At 38.0% G+C, this 25098-nt stretch overlaps 1 protein-coding gene across 4 annotated transcripts in view; it reads left to right on the plus strand.

Annotated features, from left to right (window-relative positions):
- Positions 1–25098, plus strand: part of LOC100565159 (TLE family member 4, transcriptional corepressor) — a 176707-nt gene that overhangs the window by 99558 nt on the left and 52051 nt on the right. For 2 of the 4 annotated variants that reach the window (XM_008103270.3, XM_008103271.3), the window contains 2 exons: positions 8778–8982; positions 9689–9705. In XM_008103270.3, the coding sequence (XP_008101477.1) occupies positions 8778–8982; positions 9689–9705 (222 nt within the window). The remainder of the gene's footprint in view (positions 1–8777; positions 8983–9688; positions 9706–25098) is intronic. The other 2 variants (XM_003216472.4, XM_008103272.3) reach the window with 1 other exon arrangement.

Consider the following 25098-nt stretch of genomic DNA (forward strand, 5'->3'; position numbering starts at 1 on the left):
CTGTGTCTCTCTGTGTCTATCTGTGTCCTCAGATTATACTTTTATTCTACTTCATTCCTGTTGAAAACAGTCTTTAGAACTTGTTACAAGATGGATAATGAAGTCTATTTTGCAAAACCTTAACTAAATGTATTAAGAAGCATGAGCATTAAAGTAAAAGTGAACACATGTTTATTTTGCATCACTCAAGGTAATTACAAAAGGGAGGAAAGCTGTTTGAGGAGAAAATGGTAGACCTTTCACCATAAACTAAGACAAAATGTGAAAGAGAACTTTATGCAGAGGGACCATATATCAGAGAAACTGATTTCCTTCCTGAGTCAACCCCAAACGATACTGTGAAGGCGTTAGGGGTTTCAGGGAGAAAATCACAGGTTTCATGTTGCATATGTTCTTAATGATCTCACACTTGGGCAGCTGTTGGCATTTAAATGAAGACATATCCCCATTTCCCAAGGCGTATCTACACTATGGAAGTAATGTGACACCACTTTTAACTGCCCTGGCTCAATGCTATGGAACCATGAGATTTGTAGTGTTACAGGATCTTTAGCCTTCTCTGTCAAAGAGTTCTGGCACAACACCAAACTATAAATCCCAGGAAACCATGGCAGTGAAAGTGGTGCCAAACTGCATTAATTATTCAGTGTAGATGCATCCTCCGCCAGTCCTACATTGCATACTGGGTTTTGGCTCTGTCCATCAGAGTGTGTTATGCACTGAAGAATACAAAATATGACAGGGACAGATGACTCTGTATGGTTATGGGGAGCACTATATGGTATGCTCACCATCAGATTTAATGTCTGAATTGAGGAAAAGGTTTCTTCTGAATTTCCTTCCTGTTCTGAACTTTTGATTTCTTGTCTAGCTTTGTGTACTTCCAGATATCTCACATTTCTCCTTTATAAAGAACTGCTACCAACTCCCTTTGACTGGGAATGTTTTATTTTCTGGATTTGATCTAGTAACTTATTAATAGAGAATGAGATTCCAGAATTTGAATCAGAGGGCCTAAACAGGAGATTTATAGCAGCAACCAGGGGCAGATGTGTTTTGTTAATTCTACATATTTAACGTGCCAACTCACATAATAAAGAATCTTGAAGTTTATTATAGTCTGGTGGAAAACAGAGTCCATTTTAGACCAAGCAGTGCTGTGCAATATTTGATTTCTTAAGGGGACCATTAATAAAACTCTGTGAGTGTTGCCCATGAACTCCACTTAGTTTTAACAAAATTATATGCTTTCCCGATAGCCCTCTAAAAATTGTAGCTAAAGGGTCTGGAAGAGAAAGTAAGCAGTCTGGGCTACCTCTGATCCCCAACAGTTCACACACTGTGCCAATATCAACCAAGGAGAAGAAATGGGATACCAATTAATGTCAGATGACAGCACCAGATGGTCAAAATAGGCTCTGAAAAGTTTGTACTAGAAAATAAACTAATTAAAGCATTCCCACAAATACAGTTTCACTTTTCACTAGTTCATTCACTAAATAGAAATTATTCATGTGTTCTGGTTTTGAGGTTATTTTCCTGTTGGAGGCAGGAAGTAATCATGAGCATTTTGGTACAGCCCTGCCCTTGTTGTCTTCACTCTTCATATAAAAATCTGTGGGAAAGGGAAACTTTTCTTTCCATCTTCATGTGCTACAGAAGGAGATAAAGCTAGCCAGTACTGGTGGGGGAAGGGGGAGAGAGTTCCTGGGGGCGAGACTTCCAAGGCCTCTCCTCCCAAGCTTCTCCTCCTCAGGAATGGATGTCTCTCAGCCCCTCCTCACCTTCAGTAGGCAAGGAGGGGGCAGAAGGACACCAAGAGGAGGAGAAGGAAGTGAGTAGGGGCCAGACGCTGAGTTTGCCCCTTGTATCCTTCTCCTCTTAGGTGATTGGTGTCCCTCTGCCCTTCCTTGTTTTCAGGAGGCAAGGAAGGGACAGAGGGGAGGAAAAGAAGGAGCAGAACTCCGAGTCCATCCCTTCGCTTTTCCTCTTCCTTAGCAACGGTGATTGACATCTCTCCAGGATGTGAGGAGGGCATGGAGCGATGAGACATCCCTGACGATGATCTCTCGGAACATGGGATATTTTCAGAATACAGTTTTCCTTCACTACTATGCGGTTCACTTTTTGCTCCCTTGCTGTTTTGCGGGTTTTCAATTAATATTAATGTACACAATTATTGTGGTATTTTCACTGTTTTGTGGATTTTTGCTGCGTGCAAAGGGTTTTGGAAGGGAGAAATAAAGGGAGAGGGGGGAGGGTAGGGAAGGGTTGGAAATAAAAAAAGGTTATTTATATTCCATTCTTCTTCTCTGCCAGTGTACTATATACTGTAACTGCTAAAATAAAGTACAGACTGCATTGTAGTAAGTGTAGTAAGCTTGCTCTCCTCCACACATAGAATAAATATAGTGTCCCTACTTCACAGATTTTCACTTATTGCGGGTGGTCCTGGAACATAACCCCCACGATAGGTGAGAGAACACTGTATAAGGGACTGTCTTTTCAAATCTGGGATGCCTGACAAGCCTATGAACTGGTGCATCCACACAATACAATGATTGCAGTTTGATACCACTTTAACTGCCATGGCTCAATACTCTGGAATAAGGTGTAGTTGGCAAAAAAGGTTAAAATTTCATAAACCTACAAATCCCAGAATTCCATCGGATTGGGCCATGAAAGTTAAAATGATTTCAATCTGCATAAACTCAAGAATTTTCTGGCACTCTAAAGATTGATACAGATGTGAAATATAGCTTGTCACGAGAAACTACATGTTTTTATTTCTCCTGAGAGCCAGTAAACCTGTTTCCTGCTGGTATCGATGAGAGTTTTTGTATTTTGGCTCAAAGTGCACCAAATAGATGGTTGTGACCTGACCATATTGTGTAGAATGTAGTTCAGTTCCATCAGTTTGATCAGTCAGACCATCCTTCTGTGCTTACTGTGTGTTTGTGTGAATTTAGCATTATAAAGGGAAAAGATACCAGTTTTAAGTCAAGATCTTTTGCACAAATTGCAGAAACCTTAACAGCGACAACCAGGTATTTTCTCATTCTCTCACTGAAACCTAGAAATGGAAGGGTGGAGGGGGGAGAGTTTCAGTGATTTCTCGACAGACTGTCTCATCCTGTTCAGACAGCCTGTCTCATCCAGAACAAGAATTATTTACATGCCTAAAGACGAACAAGTTTCATTTTGCGTAAGCTTCATCTGAAATTAGTCTCTGAGATGCCGCAGGACTATTTGCTGCTAGTTAAGATTACCGTAACCTTAAGGTCTAAGCTTTTTAAGATCCAGGAATGGTGTGTTCCAAAGTCACATTTATGTTCCTTTCCTCTGTTACAGATGAGATGAGGGTGGAAGAAAGCAAATTTGAATTTTTGAAATGGGCCTCTGCTACTTATTTCTTTTTGATTTGATATGAGAGTCTAATTTTATTTTCTAATACTATTCCAATATAATTTTCAATGTCTGCATGAATCCACCTACCTCTATTTTATTTTCTTAACTTGCTTCCTGGGTTTGTTTTGAATTTTTTATGCAGTGCAACTTACATAATAATACTAATGAGGTAGTCTTAATTGGATGTTGCCTGTATTTTCGAGGCAGTGTGGAAAGGATGTTCATACAGCCTATATGTGGGCTGAGATATAAAGTGAGGTCTTTGGGAGATTAATTTGTCAGTTAACATTAGAAATGTCTTTGGGTTGGAGGAGGATGTTAGGGTTGTTTGGATAATAGCAATGAGCTTTCAGGGTCTATAAGGGGAAAAGCACTAGATTACTCTGGCATGGTGCTGTTTGGAAGATATCCAATAGAAACCTGAATCCTTTCCAGGAAAATAGGCTTCTAAATGTGCTGACTCTAACGAGAGAACATTAGAAGCTAATTTGTCTATGGTTTATAAGCACATTGTGCTTTTAATTTGATCCTTTTTAGATATGTGGGGAAGGGATTTAAGCTTGCCATCAATATCTCTGAACTCACTATTAGCAAAATACAGTGGAATTGTTGTTAACACTAAAACTTTTTCGTATCTCTTCCTTCTAATTTCCATAAAATATATGAAAGCTCACCCTGATGGCCCCCATCGCTCCCTTTCTCTTTGCGTTTTGTATTAAGAATGGAAACAAATTACATCAAACACATATTGTATATACTCCAGTATAAGCTGAGTTTTTCAGCCCCTTTTTAGGGCTAAAAAAGCCCCGCCCCTCAGCTTATACTCGAGTGAGGGTTGGCTTATACTTGAGTATATAGGTAGTCTGAGTTGGACAGTCATATCTTATTAAAGTCTTATTATCTTAAATTACAGTTTTATGTAAATATTCAAAAGCATTTAACTTACTGATGCCTCATCTTTTATTACTATTTTATTTATTTTTTAATTTACCAGTAGCTGCTGCATTTCTCACCCTCATCTTATACTTGAGTCAATAAGTTTTCCCAGTTTTTTGTGGTAAAATTAGGTGCCTCAGCTTATACTCGAGTATACACGGTACTTAGTGAGATATTCATGGATGATCCTGAGAATAAAGCTGGGTGAGAAGAAGTTAAAATATTTGGGGATATACATCTCCCAAAATATAATTAACCTAATATAATTAAATTATAATCAATTATGGGGAAAAGTTGATAAATTCACAATTGGAAAAATCTGAATTGGCGTATATTAAATAAATTTAAGATTGTGAAAATGATGATTTTACCTAAATTTTTTATTTTTCTTTCAAGTACAACTATATAGTATCCCTAACAAAAAAAATAATAAAAAGTGGGACAATTCAATTAAAATTTGGATAATTGGGGGAGGGGGGAGCAGAATTGCCAATTCACTATAGTATACCTTGGAAGGAAATGGAGGATGAGGAACCCTAGTTTACAGAGTAATTTTGAGGCCTGTCAATTAACGAGATTGATAGAATTAGATTTTGACAATTCAAAAAGATGGGCCAAAATCAAGAAAATGATAAATGGTTGGAAACACTGCTTGTGTCTGAAGAGTAGAATAAACAATAAGGTTTTAAAATGATCTCCTCCATGGAAAGTTGGAAAAGCTGGCAAAATAAATTCCCAATAAATAAAATAGATATACTCCCAGTAGGGATATTAGATAATAAAAATGAATAGATATTCAGCAAAATGATTAAAGAATTTAATGCAAAGTGGAATGAGGTTGATTTGCGACCTCTTAAACACAGATGGGATAATTTGAAATTGGGATATGATAAAAGACATGTGTAGACAAAGCAATTGGCTGTTATGGAATGGTTTGAAATACACGATTATAGAGTGGAGGAGAAAGGAAAGTCCAGAAACAAAATTTGATCAGATATTAAAATAGAAATTAGAGAAGGAGAAAGGCTTGATGGGTTTCGTTTATAAGAAAATGTTTGAAAAACAATATAAACTGAAACAAACATTGGTTAAGATATGGAAAGGGGGAAGGAGGAGGAGAAAAACTGCTGGACACAAGTGGTTGATAAGTGTGAAATAGGGATTGGTAAGGTTAAGCAAATAAGATACATTACATTGAGTGAAAATGTAAGTGGAATTTCATTATTGAGATTTGTATTACTCTACTTGTGTCAACGATAATTAAAAAATTAAAAAGAGATCTTCATGAATGTTATGAATTACACAAGTCTCATACAATGTGAAGGATACAAATGAGAAAAACATTAAAACAGTCCTTTTTTAAAAACTGTTTGGGAGGATTGGTTTCCCTTCTCCAAGGTTTTTAAAAGGAGACATGCCAAGTTCCATGTCTGTCTGCTTGAACTAAGGCTTGGGTGTCCATATCAGAGTACAATATGTAAAGTGAGAAATGGCCCTTAGTCTAGAAAATCTTGATCAAAGTATTGAATTCCAGAAAATTAATTCATAAATGGTTGTCGTAATTTCACCTGCCTCTTAAAAGATAATTAAATGCTTTATTAATATGATATATTGATGTGCTGTCCAAGAGTTCCTGTCTACTGATACGACTTATATACCCATAATGTAACATGATATTGGCATAGGACTGTAGAGAAGCAGAAGTGTACACAGAATTATATCCACATTGTTATAGTGCACAGACCCCTTCTGTTTTGATGGCGTTAATTTGTTTTTAAAAAGCACATCTGGAAGGTAGGGTGGCAGCTTAGTTCAAGACAGCTTTACATATTTTAAGAAGTCAGTAACTGCTGGGGAGAAAGTCATCCTCCTTTCATCTAATCCTTGAAAACAATAACAGCACAAGGCCTCTGGTCCCTTACAAGAGTTTTCTAGAGCTAAGGCCTTTGTACCTTCGCTGCAACCTGTTTTCTATCCCATGTATTGCGTACTATACACAAGAAGAGGGAAAGCTAGGACAGATCGTGTTCTGCTTTAGTGAGCTGCAGGGATGGTATATGTGATCCATCTAAGATACCTGGGAATTATGGCAAGTGTATGTATTGTTTCAGTTATGTATTCAATTTATACCCTGCTTTTTTCCCAGGATGAGATCCAAGGTGTAGTTCTGAGAGTGTAACTCTCAGATTTTATCTGGGAACATGTTTATAGATTAGCAAGTGTGGAATTTTGTTCCGGCATGCTTTCAAGTACAGTGATGGGAAAGGGAGTGATAAGATCATCAAGATGGAATTGCTGATATCTCCACCAGCCTTGCCTCTCCATTAGGAGTCATGGAGGCGCAATGGTTAAATTATGGGGGGAGTTGTATTGTTGACACTTGGCCTAGTCAATAGGCACTGAAATTATAGAGCTAGTACTGGTTTGGAAAAGCCTTTGGTAATTCTCTGAACCTCCCTTGGAAGGTTAGCTTGTAAATAGTTTGGCTGTGTTGAAGGAATTTGAAGTGTGCATGGTGATCCTGTATTTGAAAGTGATATGAACACTTTATTCCATAGATAGCACTTGCCTCATGAAGCTGTCAATATGGTGAGACTAAATTATTGTTTTTTTAGAACATTGATAGAATGATATATACACATACAAATGTATACAAACACTAGCAATATTCCTATATCTGAATTTTTGTCTTGGTAAAACTGGCTTTTGATTTAGAAGCTAATGTTACATTCGAATATTTTAATAACCTTTTGAAGTCCTGGGTTCCGTGTGCCCTTTATGGCTACAATATTAGTTATAGTTTGAATAGACCCAAAACACGTATTTGATTTCCAAAACTTCAGAATTATGTGTATTGTATACCTAGTCAGGTTACAATCCAAGGTGAAATTAACAGCAAAAGGGTCCCATCTGCCAGTGTCTGTCTGCCTCTGCATATCCTATGAATACACCCCTTTTGGATAATGCATTTGATTATAAAGCAGGATTTCATCAGTATCACAGAACTGCAGTTTACATAACTGAAGGGGGAAAGTCTAGGGAAGTATGTGAAGGGGACATTTTTTTACTTTTAGCAATGCAGTGGTTTGCCTCTGCCCACTTGAAAACGTTTCTAAACGTGGAATGAGAGAGGTGATGGTAAAATGAGAATCAGTTTGCCCAAATAGCATCATTCGTGAAAGTGTAAGCAGGTTTCGTAAGCATTCTCTGAATTATATGTACAGGGAGAAGGGGAAGAGAGGAGGAAAGTGGATTGTTGGCAAAAATGTGAAGTAAAACAAGTTCCTGTTGGGATAGATTGAGCATGACACATTTCCTTCTTCTACCACCATGCCACCCCCAACACACACACACACCTTCTCATTCAATAGCATCAACAAACCATCTACCCCACAATGGTTAGTATAGCAGAGAGCTTGATGCAGTCTTGGCTGAGGTCAAGCACTCCAATTCTAACCTCTCAAGGGCTTTTCTCTATGTGTTGCCAGCGTACTGGTAAAAATGACTTTAAACTCTTGTCAGCGCAGTTACTGGTGCATGCATCACAGTCCCACTCAAATAAACCTGTCACAACACAGAGTCAGCAGCTAGAGAAGAGTACAAGGGCAGGCCTCTAGCTTTTCATTCGAGCATCACTAAACGTGCACAGAGTGCCCAATTATTTCAGCATTATTGAGCAAGCCTACAGGAGGACCCAAGCTTTGCTACATTAGATTTTCTTTAGTAATTTGCTCAAGTACCGCTGAGGACACTTAAAGGACTTAAAACGGTGGCTACAACCAGTTTCCTTTTCTGGATTGTTAATTCAGGTTTTCCTCTTTCAAATTAACTCTCACTGCATGCTGTGTGGCAGCTCTGGGAGAACTGTTTAACACTAATTTTCTCAATTTTCAGCATTCCTTTAAAAAAAAGCAGCAACAAAACTTTATTACTGTTTTTATGCATAACTCGCATGTTTTGATTAGACGTGGATATCTATGTGTAACTGTTTCTGCAAGTACAATGTCAGAGTTGTACCTAAAACATTATCCTTTAGATTTGAGTGTGAAGTAGTGTCTTTTGGATACTGCTATAGAAAATGGTTTAATAAAGCTTGATAATTGTGGAGCGCCTTCACCCTCCACCCCAGTTTTGATTCAAAGCAAAGATCTGGATTCAGGCAATGCCTATTAAGATGTTTTTACAAACAGCAAATGATTGTTCTCTTCAAACCCATGCATTCATTGTATATTCCTTGTTTTCACTGAGACGCTGTCATCTTTTCTTTTTTTTAAAAAAATAAAAATCTGGGGGATTAATTTGTAGCAAAGTGGGGCCATTGATTGGTTGACAGCCCTTGAAAATACACAGACACAATGCAGTGCACAGCTCACCACGCTTTGAAGCTCTCTTTCTTGGAACATATTCAATATCTGTGTCTTAATTTTTCACAGCAGCAGCAACTCCAGGCCCAGCATTTATCACATGGACATGGTCTCCCAGTGCCTCTCACTCCACACCCTTCAGGACTGCAGCCACCAGCCATCCCTCCCATTGGCAGCAGCGCTGGCCTTTTAGCCTTGTCAAGTGCCCTCGGGGGACAGTCCCATCTTCCAATCAAAGATGAAAAGAAACATCATGATAACGATCACCAAAGAGGTAGGAGGTTCTTCGCTGAATTCAGAGCAAGTTTCTCTTGCTTTTCAATTACATGACCTGTCCCTTCGTGAGAAGAGTGCAGTAGGAGGCTGCAGATTTTGTGGGTTTTGAAAAGATACCATCAGTGATTTCAAATTCATGGGCCACACTCAATTCACCGAAAGGCTTTTGTAAACTTCCCAGCAGTTCTCTTTCTGCTCTCTACAATCTATGAATCTCTGTCTCTGGATATATTGTGCCATACCACGTATTTTCCTTTAGATCATTTCTTTCCCATACTCATGTGAATTTTTTCCCCTTTGCCAATGTGCTTCTGTTTTATCTCTCTAATCTAATAGGTAAACAAGCTTGAAGCACGTCTTCCTTCCTTACCTTTGCTTTCCCTCTTTCCCTCTCTTATTTCCCCACTCCCCTACCCCAACTGTCCATTCTTTACTCAAGTTCTATGGAAAGTAGTGGTCCCTTGATTGGTCAAGTCTGTAAACAGTTGGCTGATGGTTTGGGGAATTTTCTGGAAAGGAAAAAAAAATAGTTGATGCCATTAGGCACAAATGTAGTTCCAGTCTCATCAGATAGCCTATGAAGCTGTACTCAAATTTCTAAAATAACCTCTCTCTCTCTCTCTCTCTCTCTCTCTCTCTCCCTTCCCTCCTCTCTTTCTCCACTCCTCCCCCTCCTCATGTTGCTGCTCATGTTCTGCATGAAGACAGGGACTCCATAAAGGTAAGGCACCATTTCACAGATGGAAGGAGTAGTTTTAAAAAGATTGCAGTGTATTTTATTATAGTGAACTAAAATGTTGCAGTTATAACCAGAAGGTATTGATTAGCAGAGTCTCAGCTGGACTATCTTGAGTTAGTACTACACAGTTGACAAGTGCTGTACCATGTACCAAGCTCTATTGCTTAGAATAGGAATGCTTTCCCGCTATTGGGTGGCATGTGACAAGGCTCTCATATATGTTCAGATAAACACAAGAGTTTGCCCAATCAGTATGAAATTGGAATACACGTCTCCTATTTTGTTTTCTTGAGCTCATAAGTTTGTGTGTGTTGCAAGTGCTACTGCTGTTCTCACAAGGTGGCAAATTTCAAAAACAAGCAAGAGTGTGAGAAACCAATTTTTCACCTTTTGGGATTCTGCGTGAAAATTTTACAAAGGTATTTTGTTCCCAACTCAATTTTTTGCACCACAAATAATACACTTGAAAATATGACTTCTTTTTCCTCTTTGACAGGGTGAGAGGTGACAGTAGGTTTTTTTTCCCCTAGTATGGTATCTGAATATATCAAAAAATAAATTTTCATTAAGAGTGAGGATAACTTAATACTTTAAAACCACTCTTTATGAGTGTATGAAATATGGAAATCCTTTTCCCATACTACACTTAGTGGAGAATAATTTCCATACCACATGTTAGAAAGTATGGTCATGCTATGCTTCTACAACAGAGGACAGGAATGGCTTATCCAAACCACGTAACCCTAAAATGCCTTATTTCAGTGGAACAGAACTTTCCTACTGGGACTTGGATGATCAAGATTGAATTTCCCACTGAATCATTAAGCTTATTGGCTTGGTCCAGCCACTCTCTCACAGCACGGCTAACTTCACAGGTTGTTGTGATGATGAAGGAGAGTCATGTAATATTTTTAACTGGAGAAATAATGAAAGATACAAATCAGTTATATACTCTGTCAACACCACTTACAATAATAAAACATTAACAGTTGGTGAATAATCTGTCTGCCTGTGAATAATATTTAGATATATTTTTGACTAATTTTTGACAGTTAACATGCTGTTCTTCCCAAAAACCCAAGCTTGTTTTTTTAAAAAAAGATGAATTTTAATATCCTCAAACCCCTTCAAAAGATTTCCAGGGGAAACAACAGTCATGGGATTTTCCCTGCTTCTTCTTCTTCAAATCCCAACCAGTACTTCATTACAGGTAGCAACTCTGTAGAGATTGATGTTGCAGAGGAAATATGCCATGGACTTATCTCCCATCTGTTGTCTGGAGTTGTTCCCGTAATTTTAACCTAGTAATGAATATTTTCACTGGAATTAGTGTTAGTGTCTAGGGGCTTTTTGATATTTTAACACAAATTAGCTATACCGCAACATGCCCTTTGGGTATGAATAACATCCAAAATATGAGCATTAATCAAGCAGGAAGTAAGACAAATTTATGTGGCAACATACTTTGTAAAATAATATATTAGAATTGGTTTAAAAGACTGGAAGATTCAGATATTTGGTTTTTATTTTTTTAAAAAACAGTTCTTCCAAGTTAGGAAAAAAATTGTGCAGTTTAAGAAACAGTACAACTGGACAAACAGTAAAATTATTCAAAGCATTAAGGATAGAAAAAGCTAGAACATATAAACTAAACCTCACAGTAGCCTATCATTGGCTCCATGTTGGAGAAAGTCAGCAGCAGCCCATCAGCTTGTTATTGATCTCATGTCCTCAGGGCAAGGGAATATTCTTGTAAACATTTTGGGGGTTTGCCACCAAGGATTAGTTAGCCACCTAACCCAGCACATGATGAATTAGGACCAGCTTTTTATCCCAGGATGTATTGACTTCACCTGTCAAGGTGTAACTTTTTCTCTCATCTCCCCCCCCCCCCCCCCAATGTAGCAAGGATTTCCATGGAAAGGAGAATGTCAAGCTGTCATCACAGTTGGTAACAGAATGGCAAACATAGCCCCGTAGACTTCAGTGCCTGGGAAAGGAAAAAAATCTATAACTGCTTTCCCCTACTTGTTGGTGCCCTCCAGATGTTTTGAACTACATTTGCCTCAATCCCTACCTAACATAGCCAATGACAAGGGAATTAAATCCAAAATATCTTGAAGGCACCAAACTGACAAAGCTGACATATGATATCCTTCAGGTATCCTGGTCAAAATGTTTTGTGGCTTTAAAATACAATAACAGGTTTTTTGGGGAAAATCTCTTTATTTAAAACAGACGAGTAGTTTGTGATTTTCAAAATTTCATTTTTCTGTTTTTGGCTTACAATTCTCATCATTCTTCATTGACAGCCACCAGGCCTGGTAGTAGTTGCACTATAATGATTAGAGGCCCACACCTTGATGATTTAAGTAAATTATATCCTCCCTACCCCTGTAAGAGTCAAAGTATCTAAAAATAAAATTAAATCAAAGATACAGTGAAAATAACAACACGTTGAGAAAAACCTTGCATTTATAAGACATTCCAACTTTTAGATAGACTTGTAATTTAATTCAGAGCAAATATGGTTTTTTGAACAAGCGGATCATGTGTTTACTTGGAGTAGGGTTGCAAGGTGTCCCTTATTTAGAGTTGGAAAGCTTATCCCTTATTGGACTGACAGATATCCCTTACTACAAAGGGTTCTCCCTATTTGAGGGTTGGGAGATTTTACTTTCTGTATAGACTGAACAGTATTGTTGATTTTACAGAAAAAATGAATTACAAAGAAAAACCAAATTAACATAAAAGAGTACAACTGGCCCTCTGTACCTATAGATTTTGATACCCATGGGTGGTAGTGATAGTCCTGAAACCTAACCCCAGTGGATACCAAAGGCCCACCAAGGCGAGATCAAAATACTGTATTTGGGATTAGCTGAAGCTGTAAACATTTTCCAAAAAGTTCACCATATAGAAGAATTCAGTCTAGTGTTAAAAAGACCAGGGTCGAAGGGTCTAGGCTAGGCCTCTGCTTTTGAAAGCACAGTATTGGTAATATAATTGCCCTTCAGTAGATAAAAGATTTCAGAACTACACATGGTTCAGATATTGAGGTCTAGAATCCTACCTAAAAGAAAGAAAGATAGAAAAAAGAAGGTAGCTAATTAATTTTACAGAGATTAAATTCCATTTTTGTGTCTAATAGTACTCAAGTCAACTAAGAAGTACGGTATATCAAAAACAAATAAAAGCTACAGCAATAACAATAACTAATTATCTGTCCACCAACATGGATTGCAAAAGTTATAGTTATTTTGGATTTATAGATACAGGTTTCTTGAAGAAAATCAAAATATATAATTTTAATCTCAGACTCCTTTTGCCTAATGTAGTGATAGGAAATAGCAATAGAGAATTAGTATCACACGTTGGTAACGCTATCATAAAATATGGCAAATCCTTATCTCAGTCCTCTCTTGGTACTGTTCACAGCTTTGGCATGCTGCAACAAAGTGTAATTGACATCGTTCTCTTCACTTTTGCAGCTACCTTCAGGGTTCTTAGCATCTGCAAACTGACAAGAGCTGTCAGCTTTCCATATGGAGTAATTTTCAGTGGGCACAGTTTTAGTAATAGAACTGCCCTTCTGTGGATTAAAGAAATTGGCACCACACATGTTTCAGATATTGAGGTCTAGAATCCTATCAGAAAGAAAGAAAGAAAGAAAGAAAGAAAGAAAGAAAGAAAGAAAGAAAGAAAGAAAGAAAGAAAGAAACAGACTGATTAATTTTCAGAGATGGAATTCCATCTTTCAGTCCAATAGTACCCAAATCAACTAACAAGTATGATATATCCATTACTAAAAAATATTTACAGCAGTAACAATAACAAAAAAGAGGCAAACTGTATATCATTTTAAGACTTAATAAATTCGTGTTTTCCATATGTTTCAAACTGCAAAAGTATCGAGCAACAGGAGCATAGGTTGCATGGCTAGATGGTTACTTGGGCTTATGTGAGTCATGAGTTATATCAGCCTGCCACAGAAAGTGGTTTATTGTGGAGGTAAGCCTGCCATTTTTGTATGTTTTTATTGCATTATCTAACAGAGTTCATTAGTAAATGCCAAACCACTCTGCTTGTTAAAATAAACTGCTGTACTATCGGTTGCTTCTTGTTTTAGTGAAGGATCACTGACAATTTTTGGTTAGACATGATTTTGGATCTGCTCATCAACCTGAGAATGGCATGTTAACAAACCTCACATGAATTGTGTAAAATAAACTATTTTGGCTGCTGGCCAGCATTGCTTTAAAAAGTGCAGAAGAAAGGGCAACAAAGATTAACCAATGAGGTGTGTCATTGTGCAGTAGAGGAGACTAATTCTCCAACAATTATTTTGGGTTGCTCTGATTTTTTTCCTGAGCCATTAAGTAGGCAATGGGCATCTGGCGCAACAGCATGCAAGGGCCAACTCTCTCTCTCTCTTTTTTTTTTGTACTGATTCATTCGGCAGCAATGGCTGCAGATAAATGTTTGTCTTGTCCAGCCCTCAAGTTGCAAGTGGGATTGTGTCAGTACCCAGGGCAAGTTGCCAGCTTTGCAAGGTGAAATAGTTTGCTAATTTCCTTAAACGTTATCCGTGGTGCCCAATGTAGCAGTTAGTTGCTTGTTCTATTGATCTGCCCTCTCTTAAGTGGCTCCTGGTTAAGAAAGGCTTTTTATGATTGTCTGCTGTGTGACTTGAGATGGCTTTTTATCAGCTACAACGTGCCAGTTGCCAGCAGCTGGAGACTGTGTGCTTGTATGAAATAATTTATTCATGCAAGATAATGCTCCTTAACATTTAACAGGTAATGAACGTGACATAAATTTCCTCCTTGCTTTTAATTTTTCCCTTTCCTCTTCTAATGTGCAAACAGGCAGCTCTGGTGCTCTAAATAATAAGTAATTTTTGGCCATCTGTCAAAAGGAAATTTCAATACAAATTTAAATTAATGGTGCCTGAAATTTTTTATAGCTCCTCTAAAAGCCTCTAATGTGCAGAAAATTCTGAATCTGCTGGTAGTAATTAGTGTAGCATGTAATGAGGATGTGGGCAACATTATGCAGCCCCAGTGTAACATTTTGATATGGTAGCAAAAGTTTGATTTATACAAGGTTGTGGCTGGGTTTAATTGTGAGAGACGCTTTCAAGTGTTTTCTTGACGATACAGATTATTAAGCAGGGCAGATTTTAGAACAGCTCATAAAATGTAAATTTAGGTATTGCTGTTAGAATGAGATAATTAAGGTAACCTTCTTTAGTGGCATGAGGAGGGAAGAAATGTGTCCGATTGTATTTATACTTCTCTATTATTGAAAAGGTGCATTGTAACCATTTCATGTTCTGCAGAAATTGTCATTCTGTTTCTCTATCCCATTTTTCATAATTATTGTGGTCCTGGATCACTATCCTCCCCCCTATCGCATAACTGTCCTCAGCTTAAAGTTTCAATACATTTAGAGAGCTAGATTAATTCAGGAAAGTTAGGCCAGAAATGGTGAATGTCAGTGAGAAAGTGATGCAGTATTTACTTGTGTAATTGTGTGGAAGAAACTGCATTCACACTCCCCCCCCCCCCGAACTTTGAAATCAAGATGGATCAATGAAACTTCAAATTGCCTGGCTTGAAGAGTTAGCTGTTTTGCAGTTGAATTGTGTAATCTGTTTCATGTTGTTTGCTGAAAATATGTACTTCTTTCAAGGTGGTATCTGATGAAGCGAGTAATGGCTATTCAGTCTAGAATCGTAAACACTTCCTAGGGAGTAAGCAGCAGTGGGCTTTATTTCTGAATAGAGATAAGCATTATTGCAAGTAAAGAAAATCCCTTACATGGGCCAGTTACATAAAGGCATCTCACATGAAGAACAGTGTCATAGCTAGCTTGGTTGTGTAACTTCCTTCTCATGTCCTCAGCACCCACATCTATAGCGAGGAAACCTACATCAGTAGATTTTTTTGTGGTCTGGAATCCTATGAATGGCTGGACAGGTAGAAAAAAGTTCACAGATTTGGAGTCATCCTTCACATTTGGGTAGAGTGTATACCTTCAAGCAAGATCTCTGTAGTGGAGACTCCTGAATATGATAGACATATGCATGAGACAAAAGCAGATGAGCTTAAAGGTGAAAATATGCAAATGTATGACCTCTCTGTAAACTTTGCCTCCAAGACTTCAGAACTTTGGCTCCAGATAATCTAAGTGCAATGCAGTTAATCAGAAATCAACATAGTGACATACATAAATCACCATAGTATAAATCAAAGATTTGTGTTTGTGAAAGTGGAGCAATGAGAGCAAAGAGACACAGACAAATTCCTAGTGTACAGTTATTACAATTTCAGAATGTTGTTGGTAAAATTACTTCCCTTTCTGCTTCCATGGCAAATTCCATAGTGAGGACAGAGTAATTCCTGCTTTAATGAAACACAGTTTTACAATATAGGTTATCAGTGCAGTGGGACCAATCTAGATGGGGACTGTAATAGGAATGGGTTTTCGATGATGATGATGATGATTAGTATGACTACTCTGGGGTTGACAATGATGATTTATATCTCATCTTCCACTAAAAATTGGGACTGAAGGCACCATAGTGTAAAAAAGCAATACAATTAAAACATATGAAAAGTGAACATTAAAACTGAATTAAACTAATCATAGTATTGAAACCTTACATTTCTAGTTCAAATAATAAAATGCAATTAAAATGGTTCAGTTGAAAACAATATAGTAATCTCCAAGACCATATTTTAAAACTGTATATATTAAAAGCCTGCCACCGGAAGGCCACCAGGAAAGGGACCATTCTGGCCTCCCCGAGAAGGGAGTTCCAGATCCCAGGTACAGCCACTGAGAAGGCTCTCTGTTGTGTCCTCACCAGCCTTACTTGTGATGGTGGTGGGACAGAGAGAAGGGTTCTCCTGATGTTATTAATTTATATGCCACTTCCCCCCCAAAAAATGGGGGTTTAAGGCATTTCCTTTTTGCTGAAGTTTTTAGTCCAGAATGGGCTTCCTGTATTAACTCTAATGTAAAACATATAGAAAATTTAGATATGGATTCAAAGTAATATCTACTTTGACCCTCACATAATCCCAATCAATGGGACTTGAATGCAGCAAGTTACTATTTCCATTCCAACCTGGAGGCTAATAGGAGTTCAATGTAGCTTTTCCAGAATCTCATTTTATAAAGAGAGCCTGCGTGACTTACCTTTTGTTTCACAAGGGTATATTTCTCCAGGGTTCTCTGTTTCTGTTTTATTGCTAGAATGAGAAAGGGAAATGAGGTGAACTCACTATAGTGCTTATTAGGACACATTATGGTTACCTACCAGTGAATTAGAAAGCTGTAGGGGAATGTAACAGGTGCTCTGATTCTAGTAAATGTGTTATAATGGGTTGTGGAGCAGATGAATAAACATCTTTGGGGCAGAGCTGGTCCTCAAGTGGTGGAACATGAATAGGCTGATGAGACTGAATCAGACAGACTTGCTTGTTTGCAATCATTTCTAGTAACTGCTGACACGAAACAAATATTAATTAGCAGGACCCTGTTTCTTGTCTTGGTCTATCTTACGTAGTTGCTTTGTATTTTTTCTTTATAATACCATTTCTTTTGAGTCATTAACATTTTATGCATATGCATTTGCACATTTATGTTATGAAATTAATCTTACAGTTTGATAAATGCCTTCTGATGTACATTCCCCTCCCATTCCAATTCCAAAAGCCCTCGTTCAACTCTTACACTTCTATAATTGGCCCACATTTATTATGTTTCCTTTCTAACAGAGCCACTTGTATATTATAATTCATTGTGGAACGATCATTTAAGAATAACAGCATGCATTCTTGTTTTCAGGGGGAAAATTCTACTGTCTATCCTCAAATGCTTAGTTTACGAGATCTTTGGCTGTTTAATGATTTAGAGAAACTTGAGTCTTCTTACTCCAGATGTTCTAGTTACCCAGGAGGCAAAAATTTTACATGGTTATAAGTTCCAGTGTTGAACAGGCCTGTCAGATGTACTCAATGAGAACAGAATGTGATGTTTCCCACGAGGGACCGAGGTATAGAGTAAACTTGTGTCTGAAGTGTATCACTTTAAACCAGGGATGAGCAAAGTGTAGCACACCTGCTATTATTGGGCTACAATGCCTATTATCCCTAACCAGCAATGACGAATGCTGGGAATTGCAGTCAAATGTTTGCTAATTCCTGCGTTAAACCACATGGCTTCGCATCATTCATTAGTCCAATAAAGATAAAACCAGATGTCAGATAGTAGAGATCTTGAATGCAGTTAGCCCTCCATAGGCACAGATTCTGTGTTCAGGCATTTAACCATTCATGGCTTGAATATATCCCCTCTTCCAAAAAAATTCTAAAAAGGAAACCTTAATTTAGCCATTTTTACTATAATACAGCGGGACTTGATTTCGGAACTCCTGGAACAAAGCTGCACCAGATACAAAGAATGCACTGTATATCTCTTCTCTCATATGCTGGTTTATGAGGAAACATGCAGAAAATATTTTTGTATACAGAGCAGTCAATCAAAGAAAACCCTCTTGCCTGCAGATTGAAGCAGTGCAGACTAGGCCCAAATATATTGCCTTTCTGAGAATTAACCTTATTAATTGTTGAATAAAGTAGGGTGTGGTTGTGATGGTGTGAAGTATCTGAGATTTGGTCCACTCCCAAATTCCCCCATCTTCTAATTCAGTCCATTGATCTCCAGTATATTTCAGAGTGGGGAAAGGCAGGAAGGAATTACTGAACAGGGTACATTCAGATTTCCCAAGCTGTCATATAGTTTTATTATCACAATTAGCTTTTATGTGATGGTATTAAGAAATGCTGCGTTTTATTCACAGAGAACAAAAAGTGTGGTAATAGCTTGCTTATTTTTCAAGTTCAGAGTACTTCTAGACTAGTAGCAAGCACTACTAAGAAGTCATTACAGAATTTTGAGAATTTCATTTTGTTCTTGTTTTGATAAGAAAACCCAGATTTCTACATCATTTGGATGGAAATAATTTGAAATGGATGATGATGGGGAAAGCAAAACTTCAGTGCTTATGTCTTAGAAATTTGGCTTTGAATTGTCAGTTTCAGTCTTTCAAAAACTTTACAGAAAACTGGATTTTGGTCACCTCTGTTCCCTTTGTTGTAAAAAAATTATCTTCTACATTTCTTCCTGAAACTAATCAGCTTAAAATGATTACAAATGTTCTTAACAACTTGCAAAGGGTTTTTTGCCATTCGAAACACATATTGGGTTAATATATAATATTATTTTAATTAGAAGATATTTCAGAAACTTGATATTAAAACAGATAAACTTATGCTAATATTCTGTGGTGTTCTCTCTTCAGAGTTCTCTAGGTGACCTGTATAAGGTTTTCTTGCCTTTTCAAAAATACTCGCAAAAGTTATTTGAGACAGGTTAGGTAAAAGATCATAACATGTTTGAAGCATACAGTTTGATTCATGCCTGAATATATGTTTAAGTGGTGCTTTCCTTCTCCTCCAGAGCTCAGTATGCCAGGCAATTGAGGCAAAAAAAAGTTTTTAAAAGTGAAACATTTATACTAAAACTGTGTCAAAAAGAGCAACACAGTAGCATTTAATTGGCCAATTTAACCTGGAACTTAAGATTTCTCTCAAATTCAGTGGATGATTTATTTAGAGGCATAAAGTTCTGAAATATCATCCCTGGAAATACTGTCTAGTGCAGACATGGGCAAACTTCGGCCCTCCAGGTGTTTTGGACTCCCACAATTCTTAACAGCCAGCAGGGAGGGCCGAAGTTTGCCCATGTCTGGTCTAGTGACTACTATTCTAGAATTAGAGGTTTGTTTCTCATTTTGAGAAAACCAGTGGTATGAATTTTTTCCTACTTTGTAGTCCATACAGTAATGAAAAATATCAAAACTTTTCTCCCTCAAATGGGATTGCAAAACATTTTGTGCATGTTTCAATAATTTTTCACATTTAAGGATATATGTGAAAGTATTATTCTAGACAGACAAACAGGCTGGAATTCCCTCTTAATGTGTCATTTCAACCAGATGCAAGCTGGAATTTTCTCTCATTTTTCACCCTTATCCTCTTCCATATAGTAGTGCCAAGTGTACAGGGCTATCCCCTGAAGAGTCTTAATTTGAAATCTGTAGTTTGGCTATGAACGTTGACAATTAACTCCCCCCTCCCCCACCTCACACACCCAGTAAATTGTGCTTTCATGTTGTTCATTTTGACCAAAAGAAGATAAGGGAAAACAGAGTGAACTTGCTTTCATGGTGAGTGATGAGGTTGATGGTAGTTGCCTCCTTCCAGCTGGAAATTTAGTCTGAAGCTCTTAGAATTCCTCTTCCTCAACAGTTATGATAAATAGAGAGATGGTGGGAGGCGTAAGTGGGACTTGGCAGACTACTCTAGCCTTCAAGGCATCTAGGCATTTTTCACACCCATTTCTGGGCTATTCCATTTAAGCTGAAACTGGTAGCTCAGGGGAAAAATGCTCCAACATTTTAGACATATCTTCAGCCAAACATAGAATTGTGGAAATAAGTTTCTTTATATCATGCTGGTTTTCTGTTTGTGGATGGTGTGAAGGGTACATGTAGAAGCAAAAACACATTATGACCAGCACCACAGGTTTAACCATTTTAGGCCATGTTTAAATGGCAAAATCAAGTGGACTTCATCACACAACTTACATCTGGGTTTGCTGCACTCAGCTGTTAATCTGGGTCAACTGAACAGGCGATTTACTTTGGACCAGAAGCATAAAATTGCCAGCTAGCCCCTGGAAGGAAGTATTTGCTGATGACAACACAGTGACAGTGGCTTTGATGTGACATTTAACTTGGAATGAGGGAACACCCTTGAGTTGCATTGGAACAAGACCAGACTTCTGTAATCCAGATTTATCCAGTGAGAACTAGACCAAAATTGGATCTCTTTCTGGAAAATGTAACATTTCTCTTGGTTTTTGAGTTGTGGTCCATCCTCATTAGGAGGTTCCTCCCTCTTCAAATAACACAGAATTATCACCTCCATCATTAGCTCAGAAACACGAGAGACTCATCCAGCAAGGGCTATGTTGTTGAGGGAATTGTCATCCAGTTCAGTAATTCTTCAGAAGACTTGTTGAACTTTTGACCACATTTTTTGGTCTGTAGTGGGATGGAATTACATTTGGCTTGTAAATGTGTGGCTCAAGGGTTAGAGCCAGAGCATTCCCTTAAATTATATTATGTATCTCAATAGGGTGGTTTTTCTAATTCCTTTTTTTGCCCAAGGGGACAATATAGGAAGGCTATCTTATATCATGGCAGGCCATTATAACATAATGTTGTCTACACCAACTATAATGACTTCCAAGGCTTCAGGCATGGGTTTTTCCCAACAGCTCTTGTACATGCTAGCAATTGAACTTGACTTTCTTGTTTGTGCTCTACTACTTCACAACAAGATTTCTCTCATCTTTTCATGATATTCTGTGCTATTCTGCATTTGAGGCATTTGATGTGTAAGCAGATTGCCATAATTTCTGAACCTTACAGGTAAGAGAGATGGAGTCTTGGTGATCTTTTCTAGTCCTGTAAAACTAAAACATTCAACAAATCTCGTTTTTTTACAATAGTACTGTAAAATATCATGCTATACATACCAAATGTTATTTAACCTTTAAGAAAAAATTAATGGGTAGATCTATATTCTCTCAATGTAACTAACTGGTTAATACTTGGTAAGAACATTCCAGATGGAACCCAAGTTTCAGAAATGCTCGCTATGATTCAGAAGGTTATTTGTGCTCTTTTGGAAAGCTAATATGCCCATTGTTAAATCCCTGTGGTATATTTTGTTTTTAAAGGAGAAAAATTCGACAAGTGATAGATCTCCGCCACATGAGGAAAAAAATCTGACAAATTTAAGCTCTCTTCCTCTGTAGCTTTTTCTGCCTGATTCTTTTAATTAGGCCAAACAAACACATACAGATTGGGTGACCCATTGCTTATAGCAATTTTTGAAGTTCTGTGTTTTCTAAAGCAACATTTGGCCTTTTGAAAAACAAAATAAAATTGGAAATGCTAATGTTTTTTTTCCCAGCCAACTAAGGGAAGAAAAATAAAAATGTCACCATGGTAACAAAGCTGCTTTCTAGATGGCTTCCTAAGATATGCCTGAACTAGAAGCAGATGTCTGATTTGAGAATCTTGCCTCCTTCAATGTAAACAAATAACTTCTAGGCAGGTGTTGGAAATAATATGGAAATCCTATTAAGGGGCCCTGAGTTCCTGTCAGTCAGGAAGCCCCTGCCACAAAAGGGCTGGTTGTCTGAAGAAAAGAGACAGAGTAAATTCTCATTAGGCTTTAGCTTTCCCAGGAAATGATTGTCTCTGCATGTTATTTCTCCTGTGAATCTGAATGTAAGCCGTTTCTTCTATTGATCTATTCTGCTAGCCCTCTCCTTTCTTTCTCTCTCCACACCCCCCTTACTGCCCTTTTTGGGGGGATTAACACTTGATATGTGCTGCTGCTCTAAGAGTCCTGACATTTGTGATTTTAACCCCTAGCCTTCTCGAAGAAGAAGGGAAAAGGCCTGAACAAAACCTCATTAGTCTAAAGCATTTGCTGGCCTGTTGAGTCTGAACAAACAAATTAAGAAGGAGTAGAAAGGTGCTAAGTGCATTCACTGGCCCAATTTTTTTGTGTGAGGGTGTATCTGTGTGTATGTGCCTGACAACTTATGGTAAAGATTAATATGAATCCTATGCTAGTTGTAATAGTAGTAGTAGCAGCTATTATTATTATTATTAATAATAGTAATAATTTGTTACCACCTCTCCTCAAGACTTGTGGTGATGTACAACATAGTTGAAATACATAAATAAAAACAGAAAACACATCTATTCAAAGTCATAAACCTAAGATAAAGACATATTAAAATCAGTCTTATCAATAAAACGTGTCATTAGATTCATAGGTTAAAACTGACTTGGTAGGCCTGCCCAGTATTACAGGAGCCAAACAATTCTCCTCTCTGTCGGCAAGGTTTGAAGCAGCTTGACAAAAAGCTGGCTCATTATTGAATTATTCCCTAGTTCAGCATAGATTAATTCTTTTTTTCCCCTTTCTTTTATAGGATTAGGACAGGTGTCTGTGTATGTGATGAAAAAAGTATGACTGAGCATGCATGTAAAAGTATGACTAGATTGACTGAGCATGACCGTATTTTAGCTTGTCTCTGAACGTTGTCTCAGGCCTATCGGAAACTAAGCCCAGGAAACCGTGCCAGCATATCTTGGATTTGGAGGCCGAATCTCTTTCCCACCCCGTTAATGTTGTGGGGCAGGCAGGGCTACCATGGCTGTGCATAGCAATGCGCTTCCTAATAATACTCTGCGGGTTAAATGTGGATAAACACAAAACAAGGCATCTGAAAAGCTGTGCTATTACTATGCCGCATTTCTTGGACTACGGTCCCCGAGACACACTTCATAAAGCCAATAAAGCGCACACTGGTGGTCTCCGGTTGCCCTAGCAACGGGCCATAGGGCACAGTGTATGTGAAATGCATGAACATCTGTGAATTAATCTTTTGGAGTTTGTTCTTTTCTTGGCACTGATTGGGCCACTCTGGCTGGCGCTTGTGACATTGCGTGAGGAGGGATAAGCTGAAGAGTTCCCCTGGGCCCTGCCCTAAGTGGTTGGCAGAATGGAAAGTGAAGTGAGATTTATCCAGGCAGTGCTTTCAGTAGTTGAGGGATTTAGTCTGACAGCCCTCTCAGTGGGACGTTATTAGCTTACTTTCTGCTGCGTTGGGGAAATGAATAAAAAAATTTCTAGTAAATCTAGGCATTATTGGGTTTATTGGTCTGCCACGAAAGAATAATCTGAGGAGAAAATTGAAATAATCATGTGTGTTTATACTACAGTTTACTGGACCTTAACCACTCCTCTGCTCTGCACTTATTGGGTTAGGAAGGAAGGGAAAATGGTTTAGAACAAATCCAAAGGAAATCAAAAAGGAGGAGGGACCTGTGCCACCGTTTTATTAAAATTTGGGCTTATCTCCTCATATCTTTAAGTACGGGAGCCAACAAAACTGCAGTGGATATTTGGCATTGCCAAAGCTGGAGCGTGACACTTAATAATTGCAAAGCATTGCATCAACATCAGGCAGCAGTTAGCTTCTCGGATGAGTCTGAGTATTGATATATAGTGCTTCCCCTCCCCTCCCCTCCCTGCTGTACCCCTTGGGCACACTACAACGTAGATTTTGTGTTCAGCTCCTAATGTCAATACCAGATGCTCACTTGTAAACTGCTTGGCTTATCCTTGTTGTTTTCCACTGTGTCTCTGAGAGGACTGTAGGGGGAACACTGTGTACGTCATATAATCAGTTAATGCTGCGTGCAGTCGGTATCTTAATGAAGTGAAATACTGCTTTAATCTGCTAATTGCATTAAGAGGGCAACAGATTGCTTCGTATTTCCTCTTCCTTTTGAGCTATGAGCTTATCAAAGAATACTGAGGTGCTTTTAAGTGATGCATATTACATCCAGTCAGCATTTGTTTCCAAATATTAACTGATTGCAGCCATACCGCCCTGGCTTTTCTGTATCTCCCTTGAGAGGGAACTATGTTCATACAAATATTTTTATTTGTTTTGTTTTTTTAAAAGAAGGGACCGACCACAGTTGTACTGCAGTTTAGAATGCTATGTACATGCAGTACCCAAGTTACAAACATCCAACTTACAAATGACTCATAATTAAGAATGGGGCAAGACAACAGGAAGTGAGAGAAATCTACTCCTAGGAAGGGGAATTCACTTCTGAAAGAGTTATTATCATGGGGAAAAGGTGTTTTCACTGAAGCTGTATCACCAATCCTTATTTCAATAACAAGCCACATTTTTCAAAATGCAATTATCAGAGGGATAGAAAGTAAGTTGAAATCTTATGAACAGGGGCAAAGTGAGCAAAACAAACAACACAAAGGTGTTAACCTTTCTTTGTGCTATCTAAAACTAATATATTTGGCTAGAGTTACACTTAAAATGTGCCTGTTCTGACTTACATATAAATTCAACTTAAGGAACAAACCTAGAGAACCTTCACTTCTTCACTTCACTTTATTTCTTAATTAGTCGCTCTCCACCAGAGTGCTCCGAGCGACTTACAATTTAAAATATTCCACAATAGAAAACATTCATCATAAAAACATTCAACATAAAAACATTCAACCTAAAAACATTCAACAGTGACTATTTGGCAAATTAGATCTGATTTACTTAAATGCACAACCAAACAGCCAGGTCTTGAGCGCTTTTCCAAAAGTTCGCAACTCTGACATTGCTCTA

This window comes from Anolis carolinensis, chromosome 2 (assembly GCF_035594765.1).
Source record: "Anolis carolinensis isolate JA03-04 chromosome 2, rAnoCar3.1.pri, whole genome shotgun sequence".
Taxonomy (NCBI): Eukaryota; Metazoa; Chordata; class Lepidosauria; order Squamata; family Dactyloidae; genus Anolis; species Anolis carolinensis.